This window comes from Bufo gargarizans, chromosome 1, assembly GCF_014858855.1.
Source record: "Bufo gargarizans isolate SCDJY-AF-19 chromosome 1, ASM1485885v1, whole genome shotgun sequence".
Taxonomy (NCBI): domain Eukaryota; kingdom Metazoa; phylum Chordata; class Amphibia; order Anura; family Bufonidae; genus Bufo; species Bufo gargarizans.
In genome coordinates this window covers 671,580,457-671,596,867 of record NC_058080.1, presented here as the reverse complement: position 1 = coordinate 671,596,867, position 16,411 = coordinate 671,580,457, and the positions used below count along the sequence as shown (strand labels likewise).

At 41.2% G+C, this 16,411-nt stretch overlaps 1 protein-coding gene across 5 annotated transcripts in view; it reads left to right on the top strand.

Moving 5' to 3' along the window:
- The window catches only part of HOMER1 (homer scaffold protein 1), a 122,835-nt gene extending 106,877 nt beyond the window's left edge, over positions 1 to 15,958 (top strand). For all 5 annotated transcript variants that reach the window (XM_044276116.1, XM_044276119.1, XM_044276117.1 and 2 more), the window contains 4 exons: positions 1,894 to 2,050; positions 4,470 to 4,580; positions 7,305 to 7,385; positions 9,989 to 15,958. In XM_044276116.1, the coding sequence (XP_044132051.1) occupies positions 1,894 to 2,050; positions 4,470 to 4,580; positions 7,305 to 7,385; positions 9,989 to 10,177 (538 nt within the window). In that variant the 3' untranslated portion in view covers positions 10,178 to 15,958. The remainder of the gene's footprint in view (positions 1 to 1,893; positions 2,051 to 4,469; positions 4,581 to 7,304; positions 7,386 to 9,988) is intronic.
- Positions 15,959 to 16,411: the final 453 nt, after the last annotated feature.

Here is a 16,411-nt window from a genome sequence, read left to right as displayed (position 1 = left end):
TGGTTCTCTTTACACAGGTCCAACTGGTGTAGTCGTACTGGCAATGCTTCCTTGGACAAAAATAAGCAAATTAGCCTTCCTCCACAAGGAAGAAAGCTCAGTATCCAGTGCCACCTATAGGGAGTTACCCTGTAAGTCAATGTCCAACCCATTAAACGGGTTGTCTCGCCATAAGAATGTATCCCCTAACTACAGGATAAGGGATAAGTATCTGATCAGTGGGGGTCCAACTGCTGAGACCCCCATGATCATAAGAATGAGGTTCTGGAGTCTCTGGAGTGAATCGAGGGGGTGGTTATGCATGTGCGCTGCCACTCCACCACCTCTGCTGAAGAGGAGCCAAGTACAGTGCTCCTCTATCTCTTGAAGTTCCTTAGAGTTGAATGAAGTGGGAGCATGACCACTATTTCATTCACTGTGGGGACTTCAACATCTTATTTTTGTGATTGGTGGGCTCTGACTGTTGGGACCCCTACCATTCAGATCCTTGACTACTATACTATGGATGGGAGTCAAGGTCTTATGGTGGGGTAACCCCTTTAAATAGCCTTGAAACATAAAAAAAACCCACATATATGTACATAAAAAGAAGGATTAAAAGGGCAATGGGGGCAATTACCCTTAGGATTCCATTCTTACATCTACTTATGGAGCGCTACCACATATACAGGTCTATTACTTTCTCTGATCTATCATTCTGTTTTCGGGCCCCAAGGTGATTCTTCTCTCATGTCATTCCAGGCTCCCCCACCCCCTTTCTGGCTAGACCAGAAAGAGTACATGGCAAACACTACAAGCTATATGGTGTCATTGGAAATATGATTTCTCAGTTCTCTCCAGCCACAAATCCAACTCCGACTTTTGCCACCCATGTCCTTCTACCTATAAGATAACTGGTCCTAAGTGGAAATGTAGTCCTTGCTAAAGGTTTATATTTATAAAATCTTACTGTGGCAATGGAGAGGGTTTGAGTGAGTGGGTGAGTGACCAAGTGCTAGCACATGAGTAGGAGAGAGAGTTGTACCTCACTACTATTTGGGTGCTGATATTTGGGCACTCTATAGTAGTATTACATGGACACTATTTGATACTATGTGCTTTTTGTTACCTATGTTTAGCACAGGGTGTTCTTTCACTTTACCAGTCCTCTTCTGCACATTGCAGTGGACATAATGGAAACTGAAGAGGGACATTTTACTAATGCATGTACACAAAACCATAGACATACTCATATACTCATATGCATCATCCATAAATGGGAGCCACAAGGCCTCCATCCGATGATTCAAGTGAACAGTCTGTAGCAAAATCAATTCATGATTTTAATCTTGGGAAAGAAGTTGAACCTAGCTGTCTTTACTTGGTCCCATATTCAGTACTATGCACTTAAGAAGTGCTGCTGTATATGGGCAGCACGGTGGCTCATACTGGTGCCTTGCGGTGGGGAAGTCCTAAGTTCAAATCCGACCAAGGACGGCATGGGTTTTGTATGCTCACTGTGTGTTTGCGTGGGTTTCCTCTGGGTACGCCAGTTTTCTCCCACACTCCATAGAGATACTGACAGGGAATTTACATGTGAGCTCCACCGGGGACACCAAGCATTGATAATGTCTGTAAAGTTCTGCGGAATATGTCAGCGATTTATAAGTGAGTAAAATAAATAATGAGGGAATCAGAGGAAAAGACTATGATCTCAGTTCTGTGGATTCTCCAGAATGGGACAAGATCCGCATGGTCAATAAGTGGACACGATTTGTAGTGATTGCCAACGGTCGACAGATTTGATTATTTAGCATCATTTTGTTTTGTTACATTGTTGCGTTTTGTTATATGATGTTCTCCTATACATTGTATCTATCTCATTGCTTTTATGTTGTGTTTTTTTTATCACAGTTCTGCAATTAACAAGCACTGGGAAGCAGAACTGGCCACACTCAAAGGAAACAATGCCAAGCTCACAGCAGCCTTGCTGGAGTCTACTGCCAATGTCAAACAATGGAAACAACAGCTTGCTGCGTATCAGGAAGAAGCAGAACGTCTCCACAAACGGGTGGGTATCGACATCTTGTGCCAGTGCTGGGTCATAATGTAGAGCTGCAGGTGGTAAGTCGAACCAGATTGTTTTTATGTATTCAATTCACAGGAAGTGACATGTCCTATTCATTTCCTGCAGTCAACTCCTTCAACGCATTTTTTCAAATTTACCATACATTCTTGAAATGTTTGTTTTAGGCGATTTTAATAGTGCTGCCTTATACATTTTGGGAAAGCCGGATCATTATCAGCAGGTGCTGAGGATGAGTATGTAAGGGTACTTTCACACTAGCGGTTTTCTTTTCCGGCCTCAGGGCTCAATACCGGGAAAAAACTGATCAGTTTTATCCTAATGCATTCTGAGTGGAGAGCAATCCGTTCAGTATACATCAGGATGTCTTCAGTTCAGTCACTGTATGTTTTTTGGACAGAGAAAATACCGCAGCATGGTGCGGTATTTTCTCCGTCCAAAATTCCGGAACACTTGCCCATTGAAATTCATTATTGCCGGATCCGGCCCGAAGTGTTCCGGAAAAACGGATTCGGTTTTGCGGTCTGCCCATGCACAGACCTTTCAAAATTTGAAAAAGATAAATACCAAATCCGTTTTTCCGGATGACAACCAAAGAGACGGATCTGGTATTGAAATGCATTTGTAAGACGGATCCGCATATGTTTGCATACAGATTGCCAGATCCGGCAGGCAGTTCTGTCCAACAACGCAAGTGTGAAAGTACCCTAGTATGAAGATTTGCTTAGAGTCAGTATAGCCAACCTGAAAAACCATAATGAATAATAAAGATTAGAAGTAAAACACCTCTATAAGTTAATATACTGATATGAACTAATGTAAAATAATGATAATTACAATCACAGTGACCTGCTCAAGGATCCCCAGCCTGAACAAGAGTCATGGACACAGCTATTTTTTTTTCATGGACACTGTAAGTCACCTTCTTTCACAGACTGTCCGGGAATTTCTGCACCGTTGGCAGCCCTGTTGCTGGACCTGGGTACCTGCATGTATTTGTCTCTTAATCAGGGTTTAAGGTGACAGGAAGTATATTGATATACTGTATAACAACTGAAATGGCATTATTTTTAGTTCTGAAAAATTTTGCCCAATTGGCTTCATATTGTTTCAGAGTTCTTTCCTCTATCACAAACATCCTATGCCGGCAAACAATGAGAGGAACTGCTGTATAAAGCCTCATTCACACGTCAGTGTTTAGTCAGTGATTTCCATCAGTGATTTTGAACCAAAACCAGGTGCGGCTTTAAACACAGAACAGGAGCATATCTTTCCCTAATACCTAATGTCTGTGGAGGCTCCAATCCTGGTTTTGGCTCACGATAACTGATGGAAATCACTGACCGAACACTGATGTGTGAATGAGGCACTAAGTATAAGTAAGAGGAGGACCCATTCACTTCAATGGGGCTGCAAAAGATGCGGGCAGCACAATGTGTGCTATCCACATCCGTATGTCCGTTCCGTGGCACCCACAAAAATATAGAACATGTCCTATTCTTGTCCACATTATGGACAAGGATAAAACTGTTTTATTATGGGCTGCACGTTACATTCCACAAAATACTGAATGCACGCAGCCGGTATTCGTGTTTTACGGATCCGCAATTTGCGGATTGCAAAACAGCGTATGTTACAGTGCATGAGCCCTAATGAACATGGTCATATTATACATCTTTTTTTGTACAGATCTGTCGTTTGGCACCTGTGGAGTTCCTTTAGTTGCCTCTTATTTCAAATGGTGGCATATGTGCGTCATTGTCTCCAACTCCGCACTATGGGTCTATAGCAGCTTTGCCATGAGCATGAGGCCTATGTTTAGTATCCAAAAACATACTTATAGATAACTTGTCTTTGTATGACCATAAAGGCTATGTATACCTTCGGAGGCAATTTAGTTTTTTATAATTGCATGTTACTCATTTTGGCTAAAAATAATTTTTTCAATCGGCCTTTATTAAAAATATTGAGCTGTTCTGTCACAAAGAGTTAACTGTTTGTCTAGCTGTGTGACTGGTACTTTCACTTTGTGCTGGTCATCTAATAAACCTTATCTGTAAGGTCATTATTTAAGCCACATTCTTATGTATTTATAAGGTCATAGAGCAGAGATAAGGAGTCTGTTTGCTCCTGGTCTGACAGAAAAGACAGAAAATCCAAAGGATGCTACTAGAGCATCTCAGCTCTGTACAGAAAAAAGGACGCTATATTTTTTTAATAAAGTATACGTATATATATATACAATGCAATAATAAAAAAATTGTCCCCAAAGGTTTACATAGCCTTTAACATGTTTGTCTGGGATAGGTTAGTAGGAAAGTGCAGGTAAGTACAGTTCTCTTCACAACCACTTTAATCTATCTATACCTGGTGAATCGTTCACTGTCATCCTCTCTTTCCGCAGGTGAGTGAGTTAGAATGTCTCAGCGGTCAAGCAAATGCAGTGCAAACGCACAAAACAGAACTCAACCAGACTATACAAGAATTAGAGTCCACACTGAAAAAGAAAGAAGAGGTCAGTGCACTTCTGTGTGACACATAGTGGATGCACAGTACATTACTGCATGATACACCTGGAGTTTTTTTGGATTTCATCCGAGGTGCCCTCATATGTCTATATCTGATTACATACATAAAATATTCCTCTGGACGGGCAGCATATTGGCATTTCCATCAGCTCTGAATTATAATTTAATATGACCAAACATTCATAGCGCTGTACATATGAGAAGAGGTATACATACATAATACAAACAATTGCACTAAGCATAAACAAGACGAGTTACAAACTGGTACAGAAGGAGAGAGGGCCCTGCCCGTGAGGCTTACAATCTACATGGTATGGGAGAAGGACACAGTAGATGAAGGTGAAGCTGGTCATGGCGGTATAGAGGCAGCAGGGTCACTGGTTGTAGGCTTGTCTGAAGAGATGGGTTTTTAGGTCTCTTTTTAAGGATTGCACTGTAGGTGAGAGTCTGATATGTTGGGGTAGAGTGTGGGGAATGCACTGGAGAAATCTTGGACACGATTGTGGGAAGAGGTGATAAGAGGAGAGGAGAGAAGGATCGGAGATTGCTTGTGGGGAAGTATCGGGAAAGTAGCTCAGAGATGTAGAGAGGGGACAGGTTGTGGATGGCCTTGTATGTATTTGTTAGTATTTTGAACTGAATTTCGCTGGGTAATGGGGAGCCAGTGAAGGGATTGGCAGAAGGGAGAGGCAGAGAAGTAACAGGGTGAGAGGTGGATTAGTTGGGCAGCAGAGTTGAGGATAGATTAGAGGGGTGTGAGAGTGCTAGATGGAAGGCCACAGTGGAGAATGTTGCAGTAGTCTAGGCGGGAGACGATGAGGGCATGTACAAGCATTTTCACAGATTAAAAGTTGAGGAAAGCGCGGATGTGGGAGATGTTTTTGAGTTGAAGGGAGCAGGTGGTGGAAAGGGCATGGATGTGCGGTCGGAAGGAGAGGGCAGAATCTAAGGTCACTCCAAGGCATCAGACTTGGTTGACTGGGGAGAGTGTGCAGCCATTGATCGTGATAGGTCTGTTGGGGAGGTTGAACAAGATGGGGGAAAGATGATGAATTCTGTTTTATCCATGTTAAGTTTTAGAAAGCGAGAGGAGAAGAAGGATGATATGGAAGATAGGCATTGTGGGATTCTGGATAATAAGGTGGTGATGTCTGGACCACAGAGGTAGATTTGTATGTCGTCAGCATAAGAATGATTCTGAAAGCCATGGGACTCTATGAGCTGTCCCAGGCCGAAAGTGTAAATAGAGAAGAGCAGGGGTCCTAGGACAGAGCCTTGCGGGACACCAACAGAGAGGGAATGAGATGAGGAGGTGGTGTTGGTGGTAGAGTGGGAGACGCTAAACATCCGGTCTGTGAGGTATGATGTGATCTAGGAGAGGGCCAGGTCAGTGATGCCAAGAGATGAGAGAGTTTGCAACAAAAGGGAGTGGTCGACAGTGTCAAAGGCAGAGGACAGGTCAAGGAGAAGGAGGACAGAGTAATGTTTTTTGGTTTTGGCCGTTAGTAGGTCATTGGTGACTTTGGTAAGGGCAGTCTCAGTCGAGTGGTGCGGTCGGAAGCCAGATTGTAGCCAGTCAAAGAGGGAGCAGGAGAGGTGAGAGGACAGTTCAGAATGGACATGCCGCATATCTTTTTCCCCTGTTGAGCCCTGAAATATAAAAGAACTGTCCATATAGACAGAAGAGGTGGTGACACCAGTGTTGTAGCTGCCTTGTCCATGATTGGGTTATGCTCTTGAGTAGCGCTGTTTGCATTATGTTTTTATTAGTTAGCTATGTTTATATCTTGTAACCATATACCGACATTTGACTTGATTCAATCTTTTTAACATTTTAAAACCCCGGAGGTGAAATTACAATTCTGCAGGTTTCAGAACTGTATACATTTCCTGTTGGATTGATGCCAGTACACAGCGTCATCTGATGAGTTGCGTTCTGAGAAGTGTCATCTGTTGGCCTTATTCACACATTGAAATGTTCATGTAATTTTTATATATACTTTCTTAAGTCAAAACTGGGACTGGATCCAAAAATTATGAGAATAAATCTCTGACTTATATTTCTCGTTTTTGATCCAGTATTGAAATAAAAATTTAAAGTAAAAAAGACAAATGGAAATAAACTGTACAAAAACTGCACTGTGTGAAAACGTCCCAACACCAGGCACGTACGGTAACCTGAGGTAATCGGAGGAGAACAGTGGACATGACAATGTTGATGTGAACCCAGTCTTAAGCTAGTTTCACACTAGCGGCAGGCTGTTCTGGCACAGTGGTTTCTGTCCGGCCGATTTTCAGTATATTTGTCAGGTAGTGGCTGGATCTCTGCTGGACCCCATTATAGTTAATGGGACTGGTGGGCATTCAGGCACCGTCCGGCAATGCTGGATCCAGAGGGCTCCGGCAGGCTGTTTACTAGTGTGAAACTAGCCTTACCCTTCCATTACTTTATAGAGGCTCAGCTAAATTGTTATGGGTGTGTTTGTCAGCAAGCTTGTTGACGGTTTCCAGTAACCTCCAGCAGAACTGTGAATGCAGCTCTGGACTATAAAACAGGCTGTTAATTGTCTAATTGTTAATCAGAAGGGAGTCATGCCAACTTAATGCAAACCCCAGAAACTACAATAGTGGCGATGCATCTGTATATGTCTTGGCCAGTGACTCTACCACCTCACGAGTCCTTGAACTTACTGTCATGTTTGCTGTTTTAGGAAATAGAGAGATTGAAGGAAGAAGTTGAACACGCTAAGGAACTACAAGACCAGAGGGATTCTTTGAGCCAAAAATTACAGGTATTCTTCCACATCATTATTCCAGATGTGACCAATTTTTACCTGCTGGCACATACACATGAAAAATAAAGTGTGACACTCTTCACATTCTTGTAGCATCTCTGAAAATGCTTACCTCTGCGTGAAATGTAAAATCTGCTTAAATATTCAGATTCTTTGTATCATTAAAGGAATATTAATATAGACTGATAAGATTCTAATTGCATGGTTCATCCAGAAGCCAATATATGGACACAGCAATCTTGCTTAAACGAATATGAAAGGAGGTTTGATAAGCCTTTAATAATTAATTAAAAATAAAGCTCTGGGATAATATAGAGAGCAATGAAAATGACAGACACTTAATTGCAATAATAAAATGTAAAATATTTTCAAGTCATAGCAGTCAACTTGGTGCTTTGTAGTTGAGGGTAGACAGAGATTAATTACACTTCTCCTCGGGAACGTTTCATAAGTGGGTACAGCAGAAGGCTGGTAAGGGCATCTAGTTAATTGTCCTAATAGACATCTGCACTTATAACACAGGGGCCGATAATAAGACATGCACGCAACTTACTTTTAGCTGCGAGATCAGAAAAACTGAGAGACGCCAGAACAATCCAACCATGCATGACATTAAAGTTGTCTCCAGTGGTGTGACTAAAGTTTTGTGGGCCCCAGAGCATACAGTCAGCTAGCACCAGGCTGGCATACTTTATCACAGTACATCCAGGCGTCTGTCGGTGCATAATACAGTCAACCAGTGGGCCTAGCACAGCAGCCAGCATATATTATAGAAATCAGCACCTCTTCTTGCATGCATTGCTCTGGACTCAATCTTTGCATGATGCCAGTATGGCAAGACGTGCCATGCTGCAGTAATAGATAGAACCCTTCTTTATGACTGAACACATTCACTTTGCTGGCATGAATGGCACAGTATTGTGCCTGTGCATGCAACGGGTGAGAGATGACTGCTGCTAGATGTGCAATATGGGATCATCTGGGATCATTGCCCCCCTTGTTGTCTCCTCAAGACAACCCTTTGTGTAATGAGGCTAGCCCGCAGATTAAATGATTTCTATCTGCAGGACACACTTCTCCCACCCATAGTGATCAGCTACTATCACTCTCAGAAGCTGGGAATGGCTTCTACAGGGTTGATATGGGATTGCATGATGGCCATTCAAATGAATAGCTGACAATATGCTAGTTGGACGGTTGCATTTGATGCCAGTATGCCATCTAAGGCTACCAGTGTTTTTGCTTCCATTGCTGATAATACAATCATCTACATCCGTTATGAACAGATCCGGTTGTATTATCTTTAACATAATGACGGATCCGTCATGAACTCCATTGAACGTCAACGAGGGACGGATCCATTTTCTATTGTGTCAGAGAGAACGGATCCAGTCCCCATTGACTTACATTGTATGTCAGGACGGATCCGTCTTGCTCCGCACCACATTGCAGACCGAAAAATGCTGCTTGCAGCATTATTCTGTCCGTGACAGGGACGCAAACAAATGGAATGGAATGCCTTCTGGTACACTCAGTTCCATTCAGTTTTGTCCTCATTGACAATGAATGAGGGCAAAGTGGAAGTGTTTTCCCCCGCTATTGAGATCCTATGACGGATCTCAATACCGCAAAGGGAAAGCGCAAGTGTGAAAGTAGCAAGACTCCCCTCCTTTTTTTTTTTTTTACTTATGATTGTTTATAGGGATATTTAATATTATTACACTTTAATGGGCTTTTACTGTATTCGGTAAGTATCCACTCTAAAAGAAATCCTGCACTATTTGTTTTATGGAGGTAATTCACTGCAGCACACAGAATGTCTAGGCCTTCCATATGCCACTGTATAGGGTGATGCACATGAGTTAGCCATAAGCCTGAGTCTATGGCCAGTTCTGGGTCAACACTGGGTCTATGATAAGTTACTCCTGAGGAAGAGCTCTGCTTTTGTTTTACAAATGATAACCTGAAAAGTTTAGACTAGACTGTCACCAAACATGTGGATTTTTCCTCCTCTAGACCAGCCTACACACAGCTCATACCATAACGTTATATATGCCATACACTAGAGATTCAGCTTTTCTTTCTTCCATGATGAAATACTTTGCTGTATTTTATGCTCCAATGTTCAATCAAATACTGGCCAAATAATGAATATATGTATATATCATAAACATTTGGAAGCTACAGTAAGTAACCTGGGGACGTTACAAATGGTGTAGTTCCTTCTCGACATTGGTTATTTGTCAGTCTTAGCATTATGAGTTCCCTGTTTTGTACCAGCTGACAAATGGCAAGCTATGCAGGATGGTCCTGAAGAAAGTCCACCATACATGGGTGACTTTACTGCTGAGTGCTGTCATTTATTAGCTGATGTTTCCACGAGGACAGCTGCCCCACTGGGTAGAAGAGGCCTTAGCAGCAGCCTTCCTCGACAAAGTAGAATTTCATTGACTTGGAGATCTTTGCAGACTTTTCCAGAGGCTCCCAACATCTTTACTGGTTTTAAGAAGTTTAGAACAATCTCACCCTGTTACTGTCTCCATGGCAAGTAAGTCAACCCTCAGAAAAGTTAATCTGCTGTTTTCATTTTTCAACTGCAGGAAGTGGAGTCACATAACAAAGACTTGGAAGGACAACTGGGCGACTTAGAACAGCGACTGCAGAAAAGTCAGGGCGAGCAAGAAGCATTTCGCAATAACTTGAAGACTCTTTTAGAAATCCTGGATGGCAAAATCTTTGAACTCACTGAATTGAGAGACAGCCTGGCCAAGTTGATAGAGTGCAGTTAAAAAGGCAAAAAAAAAGGGCTGCCACCACCAACCTTCTCAAAGACGCACCGGCTCACTTCACAGCACGGTGGTGGGCTCTGTATCAGAGTTGCACAAAATCTGAACGGAAAAACTCCTTTCCGAGAGTTTAATTGCAAATTTAGTAGTTGGCTGAAGTGTGAAATTGAGACTTGCTTTATTAGCTAACAGAGAGGAAATTAAAAATAAAACTTGAATTACAAATTACCTCCTTATTCCCTTATTGGCCATAATGAACTTTAACACATTCAGTGCCAGGTAGTCCTACACTCTAGCCCTGAATGTACAAGATTCTTTCCAGTAGTTTTTGAGTAATCCATCTCCGGATTGCTGACAGATGAATATAAAAAAAAAGTAGTCACCAGTGTTTATTTTTTTTGTTTTTTTTTTCAGACATACTATACAGAATATTGCTTTATTTTATAGGTTTTTATTTAGTTCTTTTCTATGAAATACCTGCTTGCAATGTTTTGTGCAAAAAAATGATAATACAAAAAAAACAAAAAACTTAGTCACGGGAGAAGCCCTTTGTATTTTTGTTGAAATCTGAACATTTTCTCAGGATATTTTTGCACTGTTGAAAAAAAAGTGCATTACTATTTGACCTAGCCAGGAGTGATGAGGAGACTTCACTTTAACTGACATTAGTTAGAGTACCCGCCTACCCGTTGTATAATGTTCTTTCTTTTTATACTGGAAGATGTCTCTTTGCAAAACTTCACTCTGGTGTTTATTTCTTTACTAGAACCGTCTGGTGTAAAGTTTTACCTTTCATTTTAGTTAATTTTAAGGCAAAAGGAAAAAAAATAATAAAAAAAAATCGGTCTCATTTTCTTATACACTGTAAAGCCAACTCCAAAGGCAGCTGAACATTATGGAGATTGAAGTTGTTACATTAGTATATATTTGAAGAGTATTACTAAGAATATTTAACAAGAGTTTAATATATGGACTTTTAACTGCATATGAGTATGTTTTGAAATGAATGCAAAATGTTTACTTATGTATTTTGGAAGACATCATTTCCGAACGTCCGATGCATCTCAATGTACGTAGTAAGTGATAATAGGAAATCCTGTTTGTTCTTAATTATATCTAAGGATGTACCTCTATTGGGAAGCTGTTCATTTTAATTGATCAAACTGTGAACTCAATTTCTTGGAAATGTAATGATCCCGGTTTAGCCCCTTCATCCATGAAGACCATTTCTGCAAAGTTTCTCTGGAATTCAGTAATTTTCATTATAAAGCACTCCTTTGGGATAAGAATGCAGCTTTACCAACATGCCAATGGGTTTCCCATTTGGTGACAAGTGCCAGTAATAATGTAAATTAGGTTCCCGAGAAGTAGATGAGGAGATGTTCACAGTGTGTTTCTGGTGCTGCATTTATAAGCATATACTTAGGCACTTGCTGGGTATTAATACCTCAAAATACACATTTATTAGGTATAGGCTCTTGTCTGTGTCTTAATGCAACAATATGGTTTATTTAATGCGCATTTATTTAAGAAGTATACAGTTACAGCAATTTTAAATGTCCACTTGCTGAGACTGGGGGAGCATCTTGTACTGAGTGTGAAGATATTCCTCCCAACAACATGATTTTGTAAGCGCAGAATTAATCTTTTTTTTATTTTTCCATAGCTCACCACCCACTGGGATGATATACTTTGATATGTGTATAGTACCTCTCACAGTGGCCATGTTTCTATACTTCAGACATCATTTTCTGATCTCATTCACATTAAAGGGTCTTTCAGTGCCCAGCAGGTTCCACAAAGCTTAATTACTCACATATTGCCTATAAAGGAAAGTTTCTATTATACTTACCGTCTCAGTGTTATGTGGATCGGCCACTCAGGAACCCAGTGAGAAGAAGCTTCTCTTTGAAAATCTTGCTTCTGCAGACATCATGCCCTTACCAGGCTTCCAATCTGGTTGATAGCAAGGCCATCACTTCTGCTGTGGACGGAACTATAACCATACTTCTTCATGACGCATGTGCAGATGAAGTGGATGCAGGAGTTTGTGCATGCCCTGGGGGCCCAACTACAGCAGAATGATGTCCCCAACCATTAACTAGACCAGAAACCTGGTAAAAGATGTGAGTTCAGCAGAAGCAAGATTTTCAGAAGATGAGTATCACAAGATTGGGTTCCCAAGTGGCCAATCCATGCAACTTTGAGCTAGTGAGAATATTACTAAACTTTCCTCCACAGAGTTTGTGGAGCCCACAGGGTCCCAGAAAACCACCTTAAGGTCATTGATGCATCATGTTGACTGAATAGAGAGATGGGCCATTCTGCTTCATAAAATTGGGGAAGTTCCACCCATTTCAGTTTCTGGAAAACAATATCCTGTGGCATTTTTGTAGGACCCATAATTATGGATGAAATGTTCTATAGCCTTCACAGAGAAATCATATGTATCACAGAGGCAATCGTTGCGGGCTCTTAGGGACCTGTAGAGTGGGGAGCATTAGCTCAGGTTGGCCCATCCTCAACAGAGTAAGGCTTCAATCAGACAGATGTATTGTACCTGAATGTGTATGTAAGACACAGACCAGGTTAGAAAGAATTGGGCTACTGAGACCATAGGTCCCTATGGTGCTGTAGAAACAGTGGGGGTTCTGGGTATAACATCTGGGATACTAACTATTACGGACATGTACAATATGGCTATTCGAATTAGGCCTAAGTCTGGCAGGGGTCCCCTTTTCTCCAAAGGCAACACAACATTAGAAAATTAGGAGAGTTGGGCTTATCTTATCTCTAAATGGTTGGGTTTGGTGGCTTAAAAGAGAAGCAAGGAGAACCCCTTTCTTCTTTCAATACTCCTTTTATAGCATAATTATCTGTACAAATCTGGTTCTAATCCTGATAAGCAGAAGCAACCAAAACTAAATTAGGCTCTGTTCACACTGCTGTTGGGAGCCTCTGTTGGGGTTTCATATACTTTTCATGGCAAGAATATGAAAGAAGCCAGACATACCCCATTATGGGATTCATTGGTCACCTCTTGTATCCATTTTAAGTCATATACAGAAGCTATCATGGCAGTCTAACCAGAGCCTTAAAACCAGTTATTCTCTGTCTTTAATGATCAGGAAGTCACGTAGTTTCATGGATGTACCTTATAGACTTTTAAAGGCCCCCAGTAGGCAGATTATTTACCTGGCAATGAACTGCATAGTAAAATGTATTTGAAAGCAATAATACCCATGAATGTGTATAGGTGACTTCTTTGCTCAGCTTTTCCCTTGTATTTCAATTATCAGTTTCTATATAATTTCTTTTTAAAGCCGGAAGTAATGAAGACACACTTTGCTGATATCTAGAAATAATACTGGTGCAATCTCTGCCTTAACCACGACACTGTAATATACAGAAATTGCCTCTTGCAATCATTGTGGCATTAACACAAGTTAAATTATTATTATTATTTTTTTTTACAGTGAATGCGATTGATACTTCAAATAAAGAAATTCGTCTTCATTTTATATTTTTAGTTGGGTTCAAAATGAAGCATTTAAAAAAAAACACCATGGAAATGCCAAAATGTTTTATGATTAAATTATGTTTAAAACTTGATCTGTTCCGTTCATTTTGAGCTGGTGTCAGTGGGAGGCCGCCTCAAGTGCTTTGATGTACAGTGTAAGAGAGGTTGACAAGGATGAAGGGGCTACAAACCCATTGCTCAGTGGTCATTAAAGAGCACTACCATCTAAAAATACCAGTAAATATACGTTCTTGAGTTGTCCATGACTTTAAGGTTGATAAAACTTCTGCATGACTGGATGACAACCAAAGCACAGCTCTCACTAGAAACATCTCCGGGTTATGAATGGTTTGATCTAGTTATACCTGTTATTTGCAAAAAGAGTTCGCTAAATCTTGGGCTAGTCTCATACTAGAGGTCTCCACAGGTGCCAGAGGTGTCTGTATCCGACACTGCCAGATGCTACCTGACACCCGCCAGCCCCATGCAATATAATGGAGACCAGCGAAGATCTGACCGCAATCCGACAAACATGTAGAGAATCATCTGGACGAAAACCGCTGCATGCACCGATTTGCATCTGTCTGATTCTCTGCATATTTGCCAGGTTGCGTCCAGATCTCCGCTGCTCCCCATTATAGTAAGTAGAGCCAGATGACGATACAGTAGCTTCCGGCAATGCCGAATAGCCTGCCGCATCTAAAAACAGCAGTGTGAAACTATCCTTAGCCAGTTTTACAGTAGGAGTGCAGAGTGTTTTTCTCTTGCCATGGGGGCAGACGGAGCAATCAAGTTATACGATGCTCCACCTGCCCCTAGGCCAGGGTTCTCTGATATCTGGGAATAGTAGTAGAGCTTTCCAGGAGTGAAGTTATGCAGTGATTTATCACTGACTTCCAAATCACCCCATAGCTAGTGATACCTGCCATGCAGGAGTCTGACTGACTACCCTTGGAGCTCTATTGGTGGCTGTATTGGTAGTCATCCAGATTCCGATCCTCTTGAATAGTGTGTCTATGCAGTTATGCCTACATAAATTTAACATTTAGAACTTTGGACCATGTGGCATATTAACAAATGCATTTGAATGCCAACTCCTCAAACTAGGTGTTTAATTAGGTTGTGTTGGATAAAGATATTGATTAATATCAGATTGGTAAGGGTCTATCACCCCACACCACCACTGATTGGTGGTGCTGGAACCTATACAGTGCATGGAGCTGGACGCAGACAGCTCCGTACACTGTATAGTGGCCATGCCAGGGTCCCTTCAAGGGGATGGGAGTTGAGCTGCAGTACGCCCGGACCAGAAAATACACAGAGTAGGGAACCCTCCTTAACTTGTATAGCTTCTGGTGCCAACATTAAGCTGAAACAGCTGATTGCTGGGGGTGCCGGGTGTCAGACCCTCCCCGATCTGATGCTGATGACCTATCCTGAGGATAGGTCATCAATATCTGTAGCCCAAACAACCCCTTTGAAGGCCCTCTGATAATTTTTATAGGAACTCCCAAAACTGTCTAGAAGAACCGATATTTATTTGTATTTGCATAAACCCTGCGCCTTGGGAAATAGATATTGGTTGTCACCCAGCATCTGAACAGAATTTTTTGCAGCTTGACAAAAGCGAGCATATATTAAATAGGGATTTCATTTAGATGGAGTATTCGCTAATGAACACCCTCTCAGCCAGCATTATTCCATACTGTTAATTGACTATAACATTGATGTGATTTCTTTCATTTCCTCTACAGCAAGGTTTTAAAGTTCTTCTTTTAACTACATTTGGCACCATGCGTTTCTTTATAATACATTTATTTTAAGAAACATTCTCAGAAGATACATTTTTTTTAACTTATTTTACCAGATGCAAACATCATGAGACAATATTTATGGGGATTCTTCACATGATATTCTGATGGGGGGGGGGGGCAGGCAGAATTTTATTACCATCTGTTTTTCCCTTCTGTACATATTTTAAGAATTCTCTGTAAATTCACATTTACCTGTACAGTGGGCCTAAAAGTTTCAGGTACAGAGGGGCATTTTATCTCCAATGTCGGCACCGAGAGGTGTTGCAATTCTTTTAAACTGATGTTACTGATTTAAAAAAACAAAAACAAAAAAACTTCTTTCTCTGTTTTAGTGTTGGTTTATTTATTTTCAGAATTGCCTTGCTTGTTATAATGCACAAAATATGCAATAACTGATCAATCAAGTCAACTGTTGAATAAGCCATTTCAAGATATAACTATAAAGGTGGTATTTTCAATTCAGGTATTCGCTTCTTTCACTGGACAGACGTGACATGACCCAGGGTATTCTAATATGTCAGCAGGAAAGGGTTAAAGGTAACCTGTCACCTATAAAAGGCATATTAAACGGTCAGCATTACCTAATTACCTTATTTGTTTGTCTCTTTCCTGTTTGGCTTGCCAAAAGTCGGAAAAAAGACTTTTATTCAACTGCCTGCGCTATGTAAATTACAGTCTTGAAGTCATGGGGGCAGCGGCTTTTTTGTTTGAAGTCAAGCTCTCCGTGCCCCTTTTCCTGCCCCTTAGCGTTAGATTGTATGGAGTTCTCATTCTCTCAATGCGGACGCCAGAACATAGTTTCGCGCATGTGCCGTGTCATCATGTGCATGAATGTTTAGTGGTGTGCACAAGACCACATTCGGGCGTCTGTCATTGAGGGAATGAGAACTTCTAGCAAACGCT